This window comes from Mobula hypostoma, chromosome 2 (genome assembly GCF_963921235.1).
Source record: "Mobula hypostoma chromosome 2, sMobHyp1.1, whole genome shotgun sequence".
Classification (NCBI taxonomy): domain Eukaryota; kingdom Metazoa; phylum Chordata; class Chondrichthyes; order Myliobatiformes; family Myliobatidae; genus Mobula; species Mobula hypostoma.
The window spans coordinates 168,705,954-168,728,983 of NC_086098.1; the positions used below are offsets into that span (position 1 = coordinate 168,705,954).

Sequence of the window (23,030 nt, forward strand, 5' to 3'; positions counted from 1 at the left end):
TTACAGACAGCGGTGGGAATTGAACTCGGGTCGCTGACACTGTAACAGCGTTATGTTCATTGCTACCTGCCGCCTCAAATTTTCTTTTTCTGAACTAACCATCCTTGGGCCTACCTTGATAACAAGGATAACTATAATAGAAATACGCTAGTTAATACCCATCAGAAACTCAGATTTGTCTCATTTCTGACCCACACACGTCTCTATCTCTCTAGACAATACAATTGCAGCAGTAGCCTAAATTTGCAATTAAAATGCACCAATGAAAAAGATAAATTCATGAAAATAAAAAACAGATGAATCTTACATGAACTGTGCATGGCAATAGTTGGTGAAGTTCTGCAGTAAGTCCACGCCTTTCTTCGTCTTTATCTCATTCACTTTTATTAGATACTGAAGATAAACCAAAAACAAAAACAATTCATCAATTATGTGTCCTTCACCCCCACCAGAATCTATTGGGGTTATCTATTGTATCTGGTGCTCCTGGTGTGCCCCAGACAGTCCTTCTAGGTGAGGCAACACTTCACCTGTGAGTCTGTTGGGGTCATCTATTGTATCTGCTGCTCCCGGTATGGCCTCTTGTATATCGATGAGACTTACTGAGGAACTACACTCTGTCTGCCGGAAAAATTGGGATCTCCCAGTGGCCACCCATTTTAATTCCACTTCCCATTCCCATTCCAACATGTCCATTCTTAGCCTCCTCTACTGTCGGGATGAGGCCACACTCAGGCTAGAGGAGTAACATCTTATATTCTGTCTGGATAGCCTCCGACCTGATGGCATGAACATTGATTTCTCAACCTTTCAGTAATTACCTCCGCCCTTCACCATTCTCCATCCCCTTTTCCCTCTTTCACCTTACTTCCTTGCCTGCCCATTGCCTCCCTCTGGTGCTCCTCCTCCTTTTTCTTTCTTCCATGGCCTTCTATCCTATTAGATTTCCCCTTCCGCAGCCTTGTATCTCTCTCACCAATCCTTTACTTCACTCCCCCCTTTCCGGATTTCACCTACCTTGTGTTTCCTCCTCCCTCCCTTCTAACTCTGACCCCTCATCTTTCTTTCTCCAGTCCTGCTGAAGGGTCTTGGCCCTAAACGTCAACTGTACTTTTTCCATAGATGCTGCCTGGCCTGCTGAGTTCCTCCATTATTTTATGTGTGCTGTCTGGATTTCCAGCATCTGCAGATTTTCTCTTGTCAATAAATTAATGATGTGTTTGATGGCTGTTTTGCAGTTCTTACAAGCTGGATATATCTGAGGAACTCAACAAAATCTGTAGCATTCTTTCACTAAATTCAATTGATGAGGCAGATCAAGTAGCAAAATTTTGATTTTTAGGAACCGTGTCTCACTCTGTTACCATAACTAAGAAGTCCAAATTACAATGCAGCACATCTACATCACATTTGTACATTATAAAAGACCAGAAAATTTGATTGTCAACAAAAATACCAGGTATCCTTTGCAGCAGTGTGGTTAGAAAATACAACACAAATCATAAACAATTTGATAAGAATTATGCATGTAGATGGAAATGCCTTGTGTTGACAGGAAAAAGTGGTCAAATCACTGAAACATTAAATCTTCAGGCAGGAAAGTAAATGTGGCAGTGAAAAGTTATATTTGTCACACTAAGATGTCTGGAAAATCTTAAATAACAATGAAATTGTACAGGAAAATTTGTTATCAGAAGACAATTGAACTTGTAAAAAAAATTATCCAAGGAAGAAAAATCCAACATCTGCCTATACAAAGCATCTGGAAACAGAAATGATCTTCCAAGAATCTGTGAAGAATAGTAAGTACAGTATCTGACATGATTATGCAAAATGTTTATTATTACATGAAGATTCAAAAAGGTGCAATTTAATCCTCAAATAATTTCCCTTGTCTACAGATACATGTGGTCCTACTGGACACAAGGCAGAATATTTAACTGGCTCCAAAAACACCTGCACCAGTCGTGGTCAAACTGCACTCATTAAAACAGCTATTGTTCACCATCACTAAAAATAATTAGATTTCTTGCACATAAGCTTGTTAGTGGCATGGAGGGATTAGTAATACAGGCTGAGCAAGGCAAATTGTAAATCACAGGTAATGCAAGGAGCAGAATATATAAACAAGAAAATATTGATGTGGATGCTAGTATCAAGCTTCAAAGACAAGGTGATATTGTATCAACACAATATCTGAAAGTTTTCTGGAATGGGAGATTGCACCATGTGCCTGTTGAGCTGGATTACAGTTCTCTGTTGCATAAGCATGTCCAAAATGGGAAAAAATATTTAGTAAGAGTAGAATTTTGTCCAATAGTGGTTTTCATGATGTGATCCCAAAATACTTAGTGACCTAATTTAAGTTAGCAGGGAGATGAAGCCCACAATTTTAGTATTTGATAAGAAGAATTAGAATAAATAAGAGGACACTAAATTGGGGAATGTGAATAACTGAGATATCTTTAGTTGCTGCCTACAGTTCAGAGAAAATGACATTGAAATGGAAAACTGTGGTGGACAGCACTTGATAAATGCACTCCTTCCACAAACACATTTATACACATACCACACATACAAGCATTGCCTTGTCATTCTGCTATTATTGCACTGAGTGTACGCACACTTTAGTGCCTTCCCTAGTATATTCCCATATACAGTCCTAAACCAAACTGATGCACTTGGGTGGGTTTTATAGTACCTTTCCCACCACGTACAGTGCAATATTCCATTTCTTTAGTAATGGGGATGTGTAAATGTGTATATGTTGTATACATACCTATTTTCAGGTAGATACTTCTGTTTATTTTGTAATATAATTGTAACTAAATCGCAGGGTGTATCATATTCTAATTCTTAAGTTAACTTTGTGAGTAATTAAAGATGGTATGTCCTAGTGGCTAATAAACGGGACTCTTTGCTCCCAGTGGGAGAGAGATCAGGGCTGCCAGGAACTCACGCTGAAAGTATAGCATGGAGCTATTATTGTGTTTTCTGGTAGATAATTTTTTTAATAAATATTGGCAGTTATCTTTTCAGTATTTTTGCAAATTTTTGTAAATTTGATTTTTGACATACCTAATAAAGACCCTTGAACTAAAGTGCTAAGTGATTCCAAGCACTTTTTTCCTTTGGACACAACCAACATACCTAATAAAAACCTACCTGCTGTTTAGATTAAGCCAATGCTCAAGTGTGAAATTACCAAAAGCACATTGCCAATTTCAGAGTTATCATTTTGCAATTTTGTACCAAGTGACGCCAGTTCATCATGATTTCTCATTACTCCTTTGCTTCTTCTTCTGTTATCAAACGTCACTACTTTTTGGAGACAATGTATGTGTAGTTGTTGAGTGAAATCCCAGCTGATAACCATACCATAACTATAACCAGAGAATGGTAACATTGGTGCAGAGGAAACTCACATTGACAGCTGTTATATCAGACAGCTGTGAAAGCATTTTGCTTGCCCATTGGTATGGTAGAGCCAAGAATGCTTAATGAACACTAGTGGGAAAAACTGGAGTGTTCAAATTCCCAGAACTTGAGTCCTTTACATTGGTGATTACAAATGATAAATTAATTACCTTTTTCTAAAACTAATGAGCAAAGTACTTAAAGACTATGAAAAGCAGCTGCATCAGAAATTCTAACTAACCTCACACATCTGTAGCTGAAACATCCTCCGCTCTTTTTCCATTTCCTCTGCTATTTCACCTCCAGTTACTTCAACTCGTACCATTCCATACTGCTTTGCAAGTTCTCTCTTCTCTTTTTCAATTTTAGTACTGTCAAAAAAAGAGAAATGCATTCACATACCAAGCTTATCTTTTTAAAAGTTCACTCCCAAATGACATTAGATCTTGGTCATTTTACTGGTGAAGGTCAAGAGTTGAAAAGGTGCTGGCAGAGTAGTATTGGTGAATAACTTCAGTGTAATTTTATTTATTTAGAGATACAGCACGGTTACAGCCTGCCAATGAGCCCATGCCATTCAATTATGTCAGTGTGACCAATTAACCTTTTAACCTGTACATCTTTAGAAAGTGTGAGGAAACCAGAGCACATGGAGGAAAACCACATAGCCATAGTGAGACCCTACAAGCTTTTGAAACCGAGTTGGTGGCAGTATAATATCATTATGATAACAACTACACTATTGTGCTGCCCCATTTTGGAGACAGCACACACTGCATTACTGCATTTGCTGTATGACAACTATTTATGCAAGCTATGATTTTCTATGGATTCCCATCATACCCTGCCTTGACATTGGGAGTAGATGCTCTCACATTTCTGGATTTCACTTCCTTTGTGTACATTTGGATAAAGGCTGCAATGAGGAATCTGAATGGTCCTACTGAGATCCAAAATGAAAATCGGTAGGAAGCTTTTTTGAAAAGAAGGTGTCTCTTGCTAGTTCTGTCATTGAAATAATTAACATTCATCATCATCATCGAGTATAAGAGTTGGAATGTTATGGTGAGGTTGTATAAGGCATTGTATTGTGTGCAGTTTTGGTCACCAAATTACAGGAAAGATATTAATAAGGTTGAAAGAGTGAAGAGAAGGTTTACAAGGATATTGCCAGGACTTGAGAAACTGAGTTACAGAGAAAGGTTGAATAGGTTAGGACTTTATTCCCTGGAGCGTAGAAGAATGACGGGAGATTCGATAGAGGTATATAAAATTATGATGGGTATAGAGCGAATGCAAGCAGGCTTTTTCCACTGAGGCTAGGGGAGAAAAAAACGAAAGAACACGGGTTAAGGGTGAAGGGGGAAAAGTTTAAAGTGAACATGGGGGGGGGAAGCTTCTTCACACATAGAGTGGTGGGAGTGTGGAATGAGCTGCCAGATGAAGTGGTAAATACGGGCTTACTTTTAACATTTAAGAAAAACTTGGACAGGTACATGGATGAGAGGTGTATGGAGGGATATGGTCCAGGTGCAGGTCAGTGGGACTAGGCAGAAGAATGGTTCGGCACGGCCAAGAAGGGCCAAAAGGCCTGTTTCTGTACTGTAATGTTCTATGGTTCTATCAGGTGCCATGTCCAGTTTGAGGTTTGACTGCCATGGCCCACACACTCCTGTTTCCGGTCAAGTGGATCAATTCATTGGTATTCATTTCCAGTTCTCTGGCTGCTGTCTCCATCATCATTTGTCTTTATCTTCCTCTTGCTTTCTTCCCTTCAATCTTTCTCATAATTTCCGTGCATTCTAACTCTTCTTTCCTAATCACATATCCAATGAAGTTACGTTGCCTTTTCATGATCTCATACATTATTTCTCTTTTTGTGTTTGCTCTGTTCATGACATCATTAGATATTCATTTCGTTTGTGATATTCTTTGCATCCTCCTCAAAAACCACATCTTTGCTGCTTCAATTTGTTTCCTCATGTTATTAGATATTGTCCAACATTCTGAGCCATCTAACATAACTGGATAAACGTAACATTTCAGTACTCTGAGGCCGGTTGTCATGCCGAGTTCAGTATTGGTCAGCATACTCTTCATTCTTGTAAAGGTGTCTTTTGCCATCCCTATTCTTCTTTTGATATCCATGTCACACCTGCCATCTGATGTCACCCAGCTTCCTAAGTAGCAAAAGTTCTGTACTTGTTTTATGTCTTCCCTGTTTATTCTCAGCCTGCATATAGGATTCTCCTTCTTTCTGGATATCACCATACATTGTCTTTTTGCAATTGATAGATAGACGCATTTTTGCGCTTTCTTCAACAACTATATCAATTAAGTTTTGTAGTTCTTCCTCCATACTTGCAACTAATACAGTGTCAACCACATATCTGAAATTATTGATGTTTTCACCGCCAACTTTGATTCCCAAGATGTCTTTTTTTTTTGTAATGTTGTTTCACTGTACACATTAAATAAATCGGGGAGAAAACACACCCTTGTCTAACGCCTCTCTTGATTTTCATAAACTGACTCACTTCTCCATCTATTCTTACAGCGGCAGTATGTTCCCAGTACAGATTTCTGATTAAGCGGAGGTCTTTCGAATCTAGATCTAGAGTTTCCTGTAATATTTCAAATAATTTATTGTGCTTCACTTTATCAAATGCTCTTGTGTAGTCGATAAAACAAACCAACAAATCTTTTTGCACTTGAATAGCTCGTTCTGATAGTACCCTTAACATCAACAACAGGAATTCTGAAGATGCTGGAAAAATACAGGTTTCCCCTGCCATCCGAAGGTAGAGCGTTCCTATGAAATGGTTCGTAAGCCAGAATGTCGTAAAGCGAAGAAGCAATTCCCATTTATTTATATGGGAAAAATTTGTGAGCGTTCGCAGACCCAAAAATAACCTACCGAATCATCCAAATAACACATAAAAACTAAAATAACAGTAACATATAGTAAAAGCAGGAATGATATGATAAATACACAGCCTATATAAAGTAGAAATACTTCTCTACAATCATTGCCGCACTGTTCTCCGTCGCGAAAATCTCACGCAAGCGCTCTCAGCAGAAACACTCTCTCCAGTAACCTTCAAGCTATGAAGCTGCCAAATCATACCAAATAACGCATAAAAATACACAGCTTATATAAAGTAGAAATAATGTATGTACAGCATAGTATCACTTACTGGAATTGGGAAGACAGCGCCGAGCACACTGGTGGTGGTGTCTTAGGCTGAGTCGTTGGAGGGTGGGGTGGTGCAGTGGTCCCAACCTCCAGGCAACGAACCAATACCGATCTGCGAAGCACGCAGGGGTACAGCGGTGGCCAGGACGCACCCAGCACATTTTTAAGAAAAAAGCCGAAATAAACAAGCTAATTAATTAGGTGCCGCCCGGCACATAAATGTCGGCCCACATCAGAGGCGAATGCTGATTGCGTCACCTCTGATCTGGGCTGACAATTATGTGCCAGGCGGCACCTAATTAATTAGCTTGCTTATTTCGGCTTTTTTCTTAAAGATGTGCTGAGTGCGTCCTGGCTACCACTGCATTCTCCGCGAATCGGTATCAGTCCGCAGCCCGGGGGTTGGGGTGGTGGGACACTGAGGTGTCGTCTGTTTCCATCAGAGCAGGCAGGTCATCTTCTTCTATGTCTGCCTGCCTCGATGTCGAAGGTCGAGGTCGTCGTCTGCTGTGGCTGATGTGGAAGGCTTGATTAACGACAGTATGCTTGACTGCTAGCCTCGCGCATTTTTCTATCATACAGTTCTCTGTAAGCACTCAAACCATCTTGCAAATATGCCCTAAACCGACGTACCCTTTCAAAATTAAAGTTGTACTTTTCTGCAATAATTGCAGCGAAAATCTCACGCAGTTGCTTCAGGTTCAGTTCCTGGACAACTTCACTTTCAGTCCATTCGCTACTGCATTCAGTTTCGATCGTTATCCTTTCCTCTTTCAATTGCATCAGCTCTTCATCTATCAGTTCTTGGTCATGGGATGCCAAAACCTCTTCAACTTCCATAAGCCAAACTCACTTTGTCCTCACTTCGTTCACCACAATCAAAACGCTTAATTATGTCTAGTTTTACGCTAAGTGTAACACCCTTACAAGCTCTTTTAGGCTTTTCCAATACCTTAGAACTCATCTTGCAAATGGCTGCTCACAGGCACGTGATTAAGCAATGCCGGCTAGAATGCCGTTCTGAATCTGGGGGAGGAGCGCCTGCTCAGGGCGCACGCTGCCTTTTTTCATAACAGTGAAAACACCTTCTGTTAGCGAAAACAGGTAACTAATGTAGGTCTTTCCTAACAGTGAGGTTTCGTAAAGCGAACGTTCGAAAAGCGGGGGACACCTGTATTGCGTTTCTTGTACCTTTGTCTTTCACAAAACCGCATTGTTCTCTACCTATTTCAGCTTGTAGCTCATCATCAAAATTCTTAGAAATATCCTGGTGATATGACTCATTAAATTTATGGTCCTATGTAATTCACATTCTCTTGCTCCGCGTTTCTTAGGAAGAGTGATAAATACTGATTTCTTCATCTCTTCTGGTATTATTCCAGTCTCATAAATGTCATTGATTAAATCAGTAAGTTTTTCAATTCCATAATCTTCAAGGGCGAATTAACATTAAAAATCATTAATCACTTAAAAGGATGGCATGGCAATTAGCACAATCCTTTACAGCACCAGCTGTAAGATCGGGATTCGATTCCCACCTCTGTCTACAAGGTGTTGTATGCTTTCTCCAGGTTCCTGTTTCCTCCCAAGTTCCAGACACAAGGTCAGGTTAGTGAGTTGTGTGCATGCTATATTGGCACGGGAAACATGGCCAAACACAATCCTCGCTAATTTGATTTGATGCAAAATTACGCATTTTACTTTATATTTTGATGTACGTGTGAAAAATAAAGCTAATGTTTAAATCTTCCACGATTTTACTGATTATCGTGGGTAGACTGATGAGATGTAATTAGCCAGTGTCAAATAATTGTAGGGTTTTATAAAATAAAATGCTCCTGGAGTACAGCATTCAGTTTTGTGTCTCGAAATTCCAAAATTCCATTTCTGCAGCACCATAAGTATGAAAATGGATGTCTATTAAGTACAATATGATTATATTATTTTCCAGGTAGCATCTATAGAAATCTAAACTGGCACTTTGCGTCATGAATCAAACTTAGTCAGATGAGCAATTTTATGCGTGGGATGGAGACATAATGATGTTGTTACAAATGAAATGATGTTACATTGTGAAATTAGGTCAAGTTGATGTAAGTTGTTGGTTGCTAGGCACTCAACATTGAAACAGGTTTTCATACTACTGCCTACTCTGCAGCTGTGTGATTTAGATGGGGGTCATCGTAGACAGAGCTGAGAAGCTCAGATCTGACAAACCAACAGTGAAGACTGCAGATGCTTGAATCTGCAGCAAAAAACAAACTGCTGAAGGAACTCAGTGGTGGCTCACAATCTTCCTTGCCATGTCTTATACTTTATTCTCTGCCTCAGCTGCATTTCCTCTGTAACTAAAACACATTATGTTATTGCTTGACCCTTGTACTACCTCAATAATGAAATGAATGACATGGATGGCATGGTCTTTCCATGATTATTGGCAAATTTTTCTACAGAAGTGGTTTGCTATTGCCTTCTTCTGGGTGGTGTCTTTATAAGACAGGTGACCCCAACCTTTATCAGTACCCTTCAGAGATTGTCTGGCTGGCATCAGTGGTCACATAACCAGGACTTGTGATATACACCAGCTGCTCGTACAACCATCCACCACCTGCTCCCATGGCTTCACGTGACCCTGATTGGAGGGCTAAGCAGGTGCTACACCTTGCCCAAGAGTGACTTGCAGGCTAGCGGAGGGAAGAGTGCATTACACCTAACCCGTTCCCCTCCACCACTGTCCTCTGCCTAGCGGAACTTGTCCTCACTCTCGATAATGTTTCCTTTGGCTCCCCCCACTTCCTTCAAACAAAAGGGGTAGCCACGTGCACTTGCACAGGTCCCAGCTATTCCTGCCTGTTAGTCGGCTACGTGGAACAGTCTATGTTCCAAGGCTACACTGGAACCCCCACTTTTCCTACACTACATTGGTGCTGCTTCCTGCACTCATGCTGAACTTGTTGACTTCATCAACTTCCACCCCGCTTAAATTCACCTGGTCCATTTCTGACACCTCTCATCCCTTTCTCGATCTCACTGTCTCTATCTCTGGAGACAGCGTATCCACCAAAGTCTATTACAAACCCACGGACTCTCACAGCCACCTAGACTGTGACTTGTCCCAGCCTACTTCTTGTAAAAATGCCATCTAGGATGAAGGAGATGTCCTTTTTCAAAGAAAGGGGCTTCCCTTCCTCCACCATCAATGTTGCCCTCAACCGCGTCTCTTCCATTTCATGCACGTCTTCTCTTACCCCATCCTCCCATCACCCTACCAGGGATAGGGTTTCTCCTGTCTTCACCTACCACCCCATCAGCCTCTGCATCCAGCTCATAATTCTCCAAAACTTCCACCACTTCCAATGGGATCCTACCATCAAACACATCTTTCACTCCACCCCCCCGCCAACTTTCTGCTTTCCACAGGGATCACTTTCGACATGACTCCCCTGTCCACTCATCTCTACCCACTGACCTCCTTCCTGGCACTTATCCTTGCAAGCTGAACAAGTGTTATGCCTACCCCTACACCCCTTCCCTCACTATCATCCAGAGCCTGAACAGTCCTTCCAGGTGACGCGACACTTCACCTGTGAATCTGTTAGGGTCATGTACTGTGTTCAGTTCTCCCGAGTTGGCCTCCTGTACATCGGTAAGTCCAATGTAGATTGAGAGACCGCTTCAACGAGCATCTACACTCCACCTGCCAGAACAAGCTGAATCTCCCAATGGCTACCCATTTTAATTCCACTTCCCCATTCGTATTCCAATACGTCCATCACTGTCCTGATGAGACCACACTTAGGTTGGAGGAACAGCACCTTATATTCTGTTTGGGAAGCCTCCAAACTGATGGCATGAACATCGATTTCTCAAACTTCTGGTAATACCCTCCAACCACCCCTACTCTCCATTTCACATCCCCTTTTCCCTCTCTCACCTCATCTCCTTGCCCACCCATCACCTCCCTCTGGTGCTTCTTACCCCTTTTTCTTTCTTCCATGGCCTTCTGTCTCTTTCACCAATCAACTTCCCAGCTCTTTCCTTCATCCCTCCCCCTCTAGGTCTCAGTTATCATCTTGTGGTTCTCTCCCCACTCTCCCCATCTTTTAAATCTAATCCTCAGCTTTTTTTCTCCAGTCTTGCCGAAGGGTTTCGGTCCGAAACATCGACTGTATTTTTTTTCCATAGATGCTGCCTGACCTGCTGAATTCCTCCAGCATTTTGTGTGTGTTGCTCGGATTTCCAGCATCTGCAGATTTTCTCTTGCTTGTGCATTACACCTCCTTTGTTAGAGACATACTGTATCTCCACTCCACCACCCAATCCAAACAAGTACCTTACAATTTTGAGTCATATTTCTGATTCATAATCCCGCAATACCTCAATATGATACTATTTAAAATGCATTACTAACAACATTATATAGACGTTTTGGTAATAACACAACTGGGCGGATTGATGCAAAGGATTAATTACTTTTTCATATCAGAAAGTCTAGACATAAACATAAGCCCACCTTTTTCAGTCATCATAAGCGGAAATACTTGCTTAAAAATCTTCAGTTAATATGCTTTGCTCACTGGTTTCTGTAGGGGAGGAGGGCGTCAGGTAGGGGACAGCAAATGGAATGGGTGGGAGTAGGTTGGAAATCAGGCAAGTCCAGTGTATGAGTAGCAGTTTCTTCAAAACTGAATTCAAGGCAAAGTTTATCTAAATCTTTCTTTTTTCTCCAGTCCTGATGAAGGGTCTCAGCCCAAAACATCAACTGTTCTCTTTTCCATAGATGCTGCCTGGCCTGCTGAGTTCCTCCAGCATTTTGTGAATGTTTATTTAAATGTTATTATTGTTTAGTTAATTAATGGTTTTCTTTCAAAAACATGATTTCCAATATACTGCCTCAAATTCGGTAACTGGATTAATTAATTGGAAAAGCAAAATTTTATGCAGCTATATGAAAGAATAAGGTGAGTGAGACTAGTATAGCTCTTTGAATCGGCATCTCTAGGCAGAGTATGAAGATTTCTTTTGTCGTGTGAAATTCTGTGACCTTCTGATAATAGATATCACAAAGCAAAATATATATATATATAACTGGACTCACGGTGCATCAAAAGACATATATTTTAACTCACAATTTGCCTTCATAATCTTTCCAAGCTTTGTCAAAGGGTTTCTTTATATCCTGCAACAAAATATAAAAAGTAAAGAGAATCAGTAACCCGGACTGGTACTAAACAAAGTCCGAAGGTTTTGGGAACATTTCAATGATGATTATCCCCATTGGTTCAAGAGCTTAATGGTTGAGAGGTAATAACTGTTCATGAACCTGGTGGTTCCAGAGGCTCCTGTACCTTCTTCCTGATGGCAACAGTGAGAAGACATCATGGCTTGGGTGGTGGACAGATCAATAGTATAAATGTAATTCTATTAGCTGAATTCCTTGTGTTAGTACATTTCACGTTTCAAATTCAGCTGCTTAGAAGCCACATTACAATGAGTTATGAATATTGCATACTGCTTTTTAGTCAACACATTTCTGTGACCGAATCACACCTGCAAATGCATATAAAAATAAAACTACATATGATGGATATCTGAAATAAAAACAGAAACAACCATAAACATTCAATAGGTCAGGCAGTCTGTGGAAAGAGAAACAGAATTCATGTTTCAGATTGAAGACATGTCAGTGCTCTTGATGCCACCTGATCTGCTAAATGGTTCCTGCATTGCATGTGTGTCATGCAGGATCTCCAGCATCTAGAAAATCTCTTGTGGTTATGCTTCCTATTTTATATTTATATTTTCAGCTTTTCTTACTGTAACTGCATATCCCACTATCTCCGGGGTGAAATACGAATTTTTCATGCATCTCAAAATCTGTGAATAAATTAGGCTCAATAAAAGATTGGTTCCCAAACCAAATTAGGCTCAGCAACTAGTGGAGTGGTGTTGCATCAACAACCTTGCACTCAACATCAGTAAGACGGAAAAACTATTGTGGATTTCAGGAAGGGTAAGATGAAGGAACACATACCAATCCTTAGTGGGATCAGAATTGGAGAGAGTGAGCTGTTTCAAGTTCCTAGGTGTCAAGTTCTCTGAGGACCTAACCTGGTCCCAACATATCGATGCAGCTATAAAGAAGGCAAGACAGCAACTATACTGAATTATGAGTTTGAAGAGATTTGATGTGTCAACAAATACACTCAAAAACTTCTATAGCTGTACCGAGGAGTGCATTCTGACAGGCTCCATCACTGTCTCGTATTGGGGAGGCGGGGGGGGGGGGGGGCTACTGCACAGGACCGAAAGAAGCTGCAAAGGGTTGTAAATTTAGTCGGTTCCATCTTGAGTACCAGCCTACAAAGTACCTAGGACATGTTCAAGGAACGGTATCTCAGAAAGACAGCATCCATTATTAAGGACCTCCAGCACCTAGGGCATGCCCTTTTCTCACTGTTACAATCAAGTAGGAGGCACAGAAGCCTGAAGGCACACACTCAGCGATTCAGGAACATCTTCTTCCCCTCTGCCATCAGATTCCTAAATGGACATTGAACCCGTGAACACTACCTCAGTTTTTTAATATATATTAAAAATACATATTTTAATATACTATATTAGTTGTAGCGGGTGACGGAGTAGAGGGAGACAGAGTAGGAAGGCTTTGGCTCCTGAGGCTTCGACGAGCAGAGGCTGAGGAAGAGCTTCACTCCAAGTGAGGTAAGGTTGGGTCAGTTCCTTTAATAAATCTAATTACCTTAAGAGTAGGTAATGGAGGCAGCAGTTAGGGCAGTTGAGTGCTCCGTTTGCAGGATGTGGGAAGTCAGGGCGAGCACAATCGTCCCTGATAACTACACCTGCGAAAGGTGCATCTAGCTGCAGCTCCTGACAAACCAAGTTAGGGAACTGGAGCTGGAGCTGGATGAACTTCGGATCATTCGGGAGGCAGAGACAGAAATAGAGAGGAGTTACAGGGAGATAGTCACCCCTAAGAGTCAGGAGACAGGTAGCTGGGTGACTGTCAGGAGAGGGAAGGGGAATAGACAGAAGGATATTGAAGTGTGTAAGATAAGGGAAACAGGTAGGGAACTTATCGAAACTATGATGATTAAAGAAGAGGAAGTACTAGAGTCTTGAAGGAATATAAGAGTGGATAAGTCTCCGGGTCCTGACAGGATATCCCCTAGGTCCTTGAAGGAAGTTAGTGTGAAAATAGCAGGAGCTCTGACAGAAATATTTCAAATGTCATTAGAAACAGGGATGGTGCCAGAGGACTGGCGTATTGCTCATGTTGTTCCATTGTTTAAAAAGGGTTTTAAGAGTAAACCTAGCAATTGTCGGCCTGTGAGTTTGACGTCAGTGGTGGGTAAATTGATGGAAAGTATTCTTAGAGATGGTATATATAATTATCTGGATAGACAGGGTCTGATTAAGAACAGTCAACATGGATTTGTGCGTGGAAGGTCATGTTCGACAAATCTTATTGAATTTTTTGAAGAGGTTACTAGGAAAGTTGACGAGGATAAGGTGGTGGATGCTTTCTATATGGACTTCAGTAAGGCCTTTGACAAGGTTCCACACGGAAGGTTGGTTAGGAAGGTTCAATCATCAGGTATTAATATTGAAGTAGTAAAATAGATTCAGCAGTGGCTGGATGGGAGACGCCAGAGAGTGGTGGTGGATAACTGTTTTGGTCAGATTGGAGGCCGGTGACTAGTGGTGTGCCTCAGGGATCTGTACTGGGTCCAATGTTGTTTGTCATATACATTAATGATCCGGATGATAGGGTGGTAAATTGGATTAGTAAGTATGCAGATGATACTAAGATAGGTGGAGTTGTGGATAATGAAGTAGGTTTTCAAAGGTTGCAGAGAGATTTAGGCCAGTTAGAAGAGTGGGCTGAAAGATGGCAGATGGAATTTAATGCTGATAAATGTGAGGTGCTACATTTTGGTAGGACTAATCAAAATAGAACATACATGGTAAATGGTAGGGCATTGAAGAATGCAGTAGAACAGAGGGATCTAGGAATAATGGTGCATAGTTCCCTGAAGGTGGAATCTCATGTGGATAGGATGGTGAAGAAAGCTTTTGGTATGCTGGCCTTTATAAATCAGAGCATTCAGTATAGGAATTGGGATGTAATGTTGAATTTGTACCTGGCATTGGTGAGGCCAAATTTGGAGTATTGTGTACAGTTTTGGTCACCGAATTATAGGAAAGATGCCAACAAAATAGAGAGAGTACAGAGAAGATTTACAGAATGTTACCTGGGTTTCATCACCTAAGTTACAGAGAAAGGTTGAACAAGTTGGGATTTATTCTTTGGAACGTAGAAGGTTGAGGGGGGACTTGATAGAGGTATTTAAAATTATGAGGGGGATACATAGAGTTGATGTGGATAGGCTTTTTCCATTGAGAGTGGGGGAGATTCAAACAAGAGGACATGAGTTGAGAGTTAAAGGGCAAAAGTTTAGGGGTAACATGAGGGGGAACTTCTTTACCCAGAGAGTGGTAGCTGTGTGGAACGAGCTTCCAGCAGAAGTGGTTGAGGCGGGATCAGTGTTGTTTAAAGTTAAATTGGAAACAGGAAAGGAATGGAGGGTTATGGGCTGAGTGTAGGTCGGTGGGACTAGGTGAGAGTAAGAGTTCGGCACAGACTAGAAGGGCCGAGATGGCCTGTTTCCGTGCTATAATTGTTATATGGTTATACGGTTATTATTTCTGCTTTTTGCATGATTTTTAATCTTCAATATATGCATACTGTAATTGATTTACATAGAACATAGAATAGTACAGCACAGTACAGGCCCTTCAGCCCACAATATTGTGCCGACCCTCAAACCCTGCCTCCCATATAAGCCCCCACCTTAAATTGCTCCATATATCTGTCTAGTAGTCTCTTAAACTTCACGAGCGTATCTGCCTCCACCACTGACTCAGGCAATGCATTCCATGCACCAACCACTCTCTGAGTAAAAAACCTTCCTCTAATATCCCCCGTGAATTTCCCACCCCTTACCTTAAAGCCATGTCCTCTTGTATTGAGCAGTGGTGCCCTGGGGAAGAGGCACTGGCTATCCACTCTATTTATTCCTCTTATTATCTAGTACACCTCTATCATGTCTCCTCTCATCCTCCTCTCCAAAGAGTAAAGCCCTAGTTCCCTTAATCTCTGATCATAATGCATACTCTCTAAACCAGGCAGCATCCTGGTAAATCTCCTCTGTACTCTTTCCAATGCTTCCACATCCTTCCTATAGTATTTACTTATTTATTTTTCTTCTTCTATATTACGTATTGCATTAAACTGCTGCTGCTAAGGTAACAAATTTCATGACACATGCCGGCGATAATAAACCTGATTCTCATTCTGTATACTTCCTTCTTTCAGTCATAACATCAGAGAATCCTCCAACAACTTCATGTCCATGCTTGCATTCTTGGTAAAAGCTGAGGTAATGTGTTGGCTTTAGTCAATTCAAATTGATAATTGATCATTTATTAATTTCTTACATCTAAGGAGTAAAAATCTTTATGTTGCGTCTCCGTTGCAATGTACAAGCAACTAAGAGGAGAAATGAGGGAAGCTATTACCCAAACACTAAGATTGTACACATGCAACTCACACAAAATGCTGGAGGAACTTAGCAGCCAGGTAGCATGTATGGAAAAGAGTACAATTGAAGGGTCTAGGCCTGAAACGTCAGCTGTACTCTTTTCCATAGATGCTGCCTGGCCTGCTAAGTTCCTCCAGCATTTTGTGTGTGTTGCTTGGATTTCCAGCATCTGCAGATTTTCTCTTGTTTGTGATAAGATTGTATACATATTTGTTTTGAATACATGTATGTACAGTCAGATACTATGTACAGTGAGATCAATGTCTATTGATAAATCTGATAGCCTGTTATTCCTGGCCTTGATGCCTTTTGCCAGACAGTAGCAGCTGAAACAGTTTGTTGTTGGGGTGGCTGGAGTCCCTGATGATCTTCTGGGCCCGTTTTATGCACCTGCTGCTGTATATGTCCTGAATAGAGGAAAGTTCACATTCACAGATGCGCTGGGTGTCCGCACCACTCTCTGCAGTGCCCTGCAATTGAGGGTAGTACAGTTCCTGTACCAGGCGGTGACACAGCCAGTCAAGATGCATACTGATAACAAATTGATTCAAATCTAATTTTATTTTCAACTGCTGACTGTGGTCGATGGATTGGGATAGGAAAGTGTTAATGAACACTTTTCGGGAGTACTTCACTTAGTTTAGTTACCTAAGAGGAAGCTGGGCATCAAACTCAGCACATAGTAGTTAATTTGTCCTGAGTTCTGCAATTGCTTTTTTTTAAAAAAGTAGTTGTATTTATGTTAGTAACAAGCTGCATCTGATACTCCAAAGAAGCATAAAAATCAGAGGATTTATTCATCATTAATTGTTCTATATTGCCAAAGGATTTTTATAAAATCATAGTCAATACTTCCTTACCCCTTTGACTCCTTTCAGTTCTCCTCTCAGTAGAGAGTTCAGGAAAAATACAATATGATTCGCACTCTGCAACTGAAGCAGAAAACATACAGTCAGGATTATGAAAGAACTGAATGAGAATGTGTGTGAAAGGGAAACCATACAGTAGACAATAAGTGTAAAACTAAGTAATATGAGCTTAATGATAAATAATTTTCTTGTTTAAAGGGCCAGTGAGCTTAGCAAGCAGGCGAACAAATAGATGGATCCAGCTTTAATCTTCAGTTTTGAATAATCTGAGTAGCATGTGTCACCTGAATGGGAGAATCAGCAAGGAAAGCTGCACCTCTGCCGCCAAGTCTGCAGGTGTGTTTATTTGGATGTCAGGTTAGAACAAGACTGGGCATGATAATACCTTTTACAATCAAATTATCTGCAAGCCCTCATTGCTAAACCTTACAAAGATTTACTGTGTTTTGTTTTGTTTCAGAAAAGATTAATCATGGAGATTGATCTACGCTATGTTGTTTGAAATAAAATCTGTGTTCTATTTAATTCAATGAAAACGCTAGATTTTTGTTGGGTAAAGTTATCAAAGGATATGGAGCATCGTCATGTAATAATGATCCAGATTAGTCATGTTGTAATTGAATGTCAAAACAAGGAGGGAATACCAAATCCTGTTCTTATGTTTCTACTTTTGACCCATACACTTAAATAAGTTATGGTACAAATGTGACTGAAGATAAATTGATCAAGGTCAAACATTGCAAATGACTTTGTGGCAGAGTTAGTTAAAAATTAATTATTTTCTTCGTATTGTTTCTGGCTAGTCTCTAAGAAATTCAAATTAAAAGCTGGTCTTGGTCAATTTTTTGAATAAGTAATTTTTTAAAAAAAACGAATCAATTTAGAAATCAATTAAGAGTTACAATCAGAATAACTGGTAGAGCTGTGAAATCCTGTTGATCAACTAAATAGACACATCATGCAATATACTGACACTTTCAAGGAGCAATTTCATTTTAAATAATACTTATAAAATGACCCTGTTACATAAGACCATAAGACAGAGCAGAATAAGGCTATTCAGCCCATTGGGTCTGCTCCACCATTCCATTTAGTATCCCTCTCCTGCCTCTGACACCCTTATTAATCAAGAACCTATCAACCTCCATTTTAAATATACCCAATGACTTGGCTTTCACAGCCATCTGTGGCAATGAATTCCACAGATTTACTACTCTCTGTCTAAAGAAGTTCCTCCTCATCTCTGTTCTATTGGAGTGACCTTGTATTCTGAGGCTAAGTCCTCTGGACCTAGACTCCATCATAAGAAACATTCTCTCCCTGTCCACTTTGTCTAGGCTTTTCTATATCTGACTGGCTTCAATGAGATTTCCCCCCCCAGCATTCTTCTAAATTCCACCGAGTACAGGCCCAGAGGCTTCAAATGCTCCTCGTATGTTAACCCCTTCATTTCCAGGATCATTCCCGTGCACCTCCTTTGGACTCTCTCCAATGCTAGTACATCAGGAGCCCAAAATTTCTCAACATAATGTGTTGTGGTCAATGCCTTATAAAGCCTCAGCATTATAGCCTTGCTTTTATTTCTCGTCCTTTCAAACTACCTACATATTTAGATCAGGGACATATTAACAGCTGTAAAAATTAATATGAACAGAATCACACTTGAGAACAGAATCAGATTTAAGATCTTTCACCAAAGCCAGGAATGTGAAAATTAACTGATTAACATTAATGGATGTGTAAGATAAATAATAAATATTCATTCATGTGATATCGATGACACAGGAAATGCTGTCATTTACTGTCCATCCTTAATCACCCTCGAAAGGAGGAGTTATTTATCATTAGTTGCATGGAATCACAAGGCCACATTGATCAAAAACAGTAGTTCCTTCCCTGGAGACACACGAGATTGCAGATATTGGAATGTAGAGGAATACTGATTGAACTCAGTGGATTGAGCAGTATCTAATAGGGAAAGGAATTGCCAATGTTTTGGGTCCAACCTGGCCATCAGTCATGATGTAGGTTTTTGCCCTGAAACATCGACAATTCCTTTCTCTCACAGATGCTGCTCGACCCACAGGATTCCTCCAGCAGATTGTGTGTTGCTCTACATTTACTACCCTGTTGGGCATCAGAGAGAACCAGACAGTTTTAAATGAGATTTTTACTCAGAACATTTTTTAAAAATTCCAGATCTATTTCATTACTTAAATTAAAACTCGCAAGCACCTATTTAAACTTGTATCACCACTCAGTTAATCACTGTGATATCATAATATTATGCACAGATAGTTACCGATCCTATCTAGATTGAGAATCAGAAATATTTTAATTTGATGAAGAATGGTGCAAACATTGTTCATGTGTTTTGGGGCATACAATTTTAAACCCTTTTGCAGACCAAAAGCAACAGACAAATTTAAAATGTGACACCTCCCTACAATGGAAAAGCTGGAATCACAGTTTTCAACCTCCACCGCAAAAGTATGAAGCCAGAAACATAACTTTCATCTCCATTCCTCCCACATCCCAATTTGTCCACCAGCTGTGTATTCTCACTTTAATTATATTCGCCTGCCCTCAAAAACTGATAGATTAATTACCATTAACATTTTGTTTCTTCAACTGAGCAGTTTTGTATATTGTATTAGCTTTTTATTAAATCCCTCATGTTAGGGGCTGGTTTAAATAAATTGGAACTTTTTAATTCAACTACATTAAATACACTTTCCTTTTCCTATGGAATTCTAGGCTCATGATGAAGGACAAGAGAATTCAAGAAAACTTTATTATATTGATAATGCAATATTTATGTGTGCTACTCTATATACTTAAAATAAAAGGCGACCATGAATAAAAATCAGGGAAATATTTATTTATTTATTTATTTACAAAGATTGTGACAATTCTGGGTCTCATTTATGCATGGAACTGCCCAGAAATGTGTCATAATTATCATGATTTTGGGCTATGCTCGTGTAGTCTCTGGATAGTGTGGATCATTTATTCAAAAGCAGGATTTTCCAAATCTTATGAAACCTGCTTTCTTGCTTTTGAAGGGGAATCTGTTGGCTTTTGCCAAGGACCAAGGTTCCTCCTCTAACCTCTTACCTTTCAAATGGCTATAAAGACCAACCTCTACTGTAACAGTTCTGAAAGAAATGATGTCCTTTTAAATATATTACTCAAACCAATTTTTATTACTAAATGGCATTCACTCCCTGTTCTGACGCTATCAGTAAATAAAATGAATGCTCATTTTTGTAAATGATTTGACTTTTACATTTCAAAGCACTGCTGATATGGTAGATTTCCTGTTTTCTGATTTGAAGTTCCCACGGCTACACTGTATTCTGGTAGATTTTTTGCTGTGGCCACCCCCATAATTCTGAGAGTGAAAGCATAGACATACCAAAAATTGGATCTGAAATCCTGCTATCAGTATAAAACATCAGTTTTTAATAGTATTAAAATGTATACAACCTCATAAACCACAAACTTAATAAATACAATCTAGAAATATGCTCTAAAGCCCAACTGCTTTATAAATTACTTATTTTCTAATAAGTACAATGAAGAACAGAGAATAATAAGGTAGTCCAATTAGGTCTCCAAAACAAAAAAAAGCAGACAGTGATCACATAAAGCTACCTGCTTAGAGTTCAATTGTAGGTTTAGACCTGCACTGAAGCTGACTCTTATGCTTTCCGTACCATAAACATTCATGTTTTTCCAACTGGCATCGTGCACTGTTCTCCCACAGTGGAGTTGTAATCTGATATTTCAATTCAATTGTGCACTGTGCACTGTTCTCCCTCACTGGAGTGGTAATCTGATATTTCAATTCAATTGTGACTGTTCTCCTACAGTGGAGTGGTAATCTGATATTTCAATTCAATTCAATTGTGCTCTGTGCACTGCTCTCCTTTAGTGAAGTGGTAATCTGATACTTAGATAGATAATCTCTGATTTAAAATAGCACTGGACCATTGAAAAGGACCAACCGCAATGGACCAGCAACTTTGTGATACTGTATACGATGTTTGTGGATCAAGCCTTGAGGAATCGTACTTGTAATGATTTTTTGAAGTAATGGAAAACAGTTTACAACATTGTACATCTTGCCCTTGACCTTTTCCACATACCAGGCTTCACCTATCACCTTCCAGCTAGCCTCTTTCCCCTCCACCCACCTTTTTATTCTGGCACCTTCCCCCTTCAGTCCTGAGGATGTGTCTTGGCCCAAAACATTGACTGTTTATTTTTTTCCAGACATGCTGCCTGACCCGCTGAGTTCCTCCATCCTCCAGCATGTGTTGCTTTGTATATCATAAATAAAATCCTGTACGTCTGGGACAAGCAGTCGGGACGCTGATTTTTGGTCGACACCGGAGCGGAGATCAGCGTTTTACCTCCAATGAGTTACGACACCCGCAACAGAGAACCCGGACCCACCCTGAGGGCCGCAAATGGCAGCACAATACGAACCTACGGCACCCGCATGGTGCGGCTACAGTTCAGCTCCAGCCGGTTCACGTGGGACTTCACACTGGCCGCTGTGGCCCAACCACTCCTGGGGGCGGATTTTCTGCAAGCCCACAGCCTGTTGGTCAACCTGCAAGGGAAGCGATTAGTCCACGCCAAGACTTTTCAAACGTTCTCCCTGGGTGAAGCGAAATTGCCAGCCCCACACCTGGACTCCATCACGCTGTCCGACGACAAATTCACCAGGGTCCTGGCGGATTTCCCATCAGTACTGACACCGCAGTTCACGGCAGCCATGCCCAGACACGGAGTACAGCACCACATCCCGACCCAGGGACCACCCCTCCACGCCCGTGCTCAAAGGCTTCCCCCGGACAAGCTCCGACTGGCGAAGGAGGAGTTCAAGAAGATGGAGGAATTGGGTATCATATGACGGTCTGACAGCCCATGGGCCTCCCCCTGCACATGGTGCCCAAGGTAACGGGGGGCTGGAGACCATGTGGTGACTACCGCAGACTGAACGAGGCTACAACGCCAGACCGCTACCCTGTGCCGCACATTCAAGACTTCGCAGCAAACCTACATGGCGCAAGGATCTTTTCCAAGGTAGACCTCATCCGGGGATACCATCAAATCCCGGTACATCCGGACGACATCCCCAAAACAGCACTCATCACCCCGTTCTGACTTTTCGAATTCCTCCGAATGCCATTTGGTCTAAAGAACGCCGCACAGACTTTCCAGCGGCTAATGGACGCGGTGGGACGCGACCCGGACTTTGCATTCATCTATTTGGACGACATCCTCATAGCCAGCAGTAGTCGGCAGGAGCATCTGTCCCACCTCCGCCAGCTCTACTCCCGCCTGAGCGAATTCGGCCTTACAATTATCACAGCCAAATGCCAGTTTGGACTCGATACCATCGACTTCCTGGGCCACAGGATTACTAAAGACGGGGCAACCCCACTGCCCGCCAAGGTAGACGCGGTCTGCAACTTCCCCCGACCCAACACAATCAAAGGCCTGCAGGAATTCGTGGGTATGGTGAATTTTTACCACCGTTTCCTCCCCTCAGCAGCCCGAACCATGCGCCCCCTGTTCACTCTAATGTCGGGTAAGGGCAAGGACATTACCTGGGACGAAGAGGCCACAGCCGCTTTCGTTAAAAGCGAAGAAGCCTTGGCAAACGTCGCGATGCTAGTGCACCCCAGAACGGACGTTCCTACTGCCCTCACTGTGGACGCATCCAACACAGCAGTCAGTGGAGTGCTGGAACAACTCATCGAGGGTCGCTGGCAACGTCTGGCGTTCTTCCGCAAACACCTACAACCACCTGAACTCAAATACAGTGCTTTCGACTGGGAGCTATTGGCACTATACCTGGCAATCCGGCATTTCAGGTACTTCTTGGAAGGTAGGCCCTTCACTGCGTTC

General features: G+C 41.2%; 1 protein-coding gene across 2 annotated transcripts in view; it reads right to left on the minus strand.

Annotated features, from left to right (window-relative positions):
* The window catches only part of unm_sa1614 (un-named sa1614), a 188,060-nt gene that overhangs the window by 101,184 nt on the left and 63,846 nt on the right, over positions 1-23,030 (minus strand). For both annotated transcript variants that reach the window (XM_063041044.1, XM_063041043.1), the window contains 4 exons: positions 17,097-17,168; positions 11,743-11,792; positions 3,659-3,788; positions 308-393 (listed from right to left, as the gene is read on the minus strand). In XM_063041044.1, the coding sequence (XP_062897114.1) occupies positions 308-393; positions 3,659-3,788; positions 11,743-11,792; positions 17,097-17,168 (338 nt within the window). The remainder of the gene's footprint in view (positions 1-307; positions 394-3,658; positions 3,789-11,742; positions 11,793-17,096; positions 17,169-23,030) is intronic.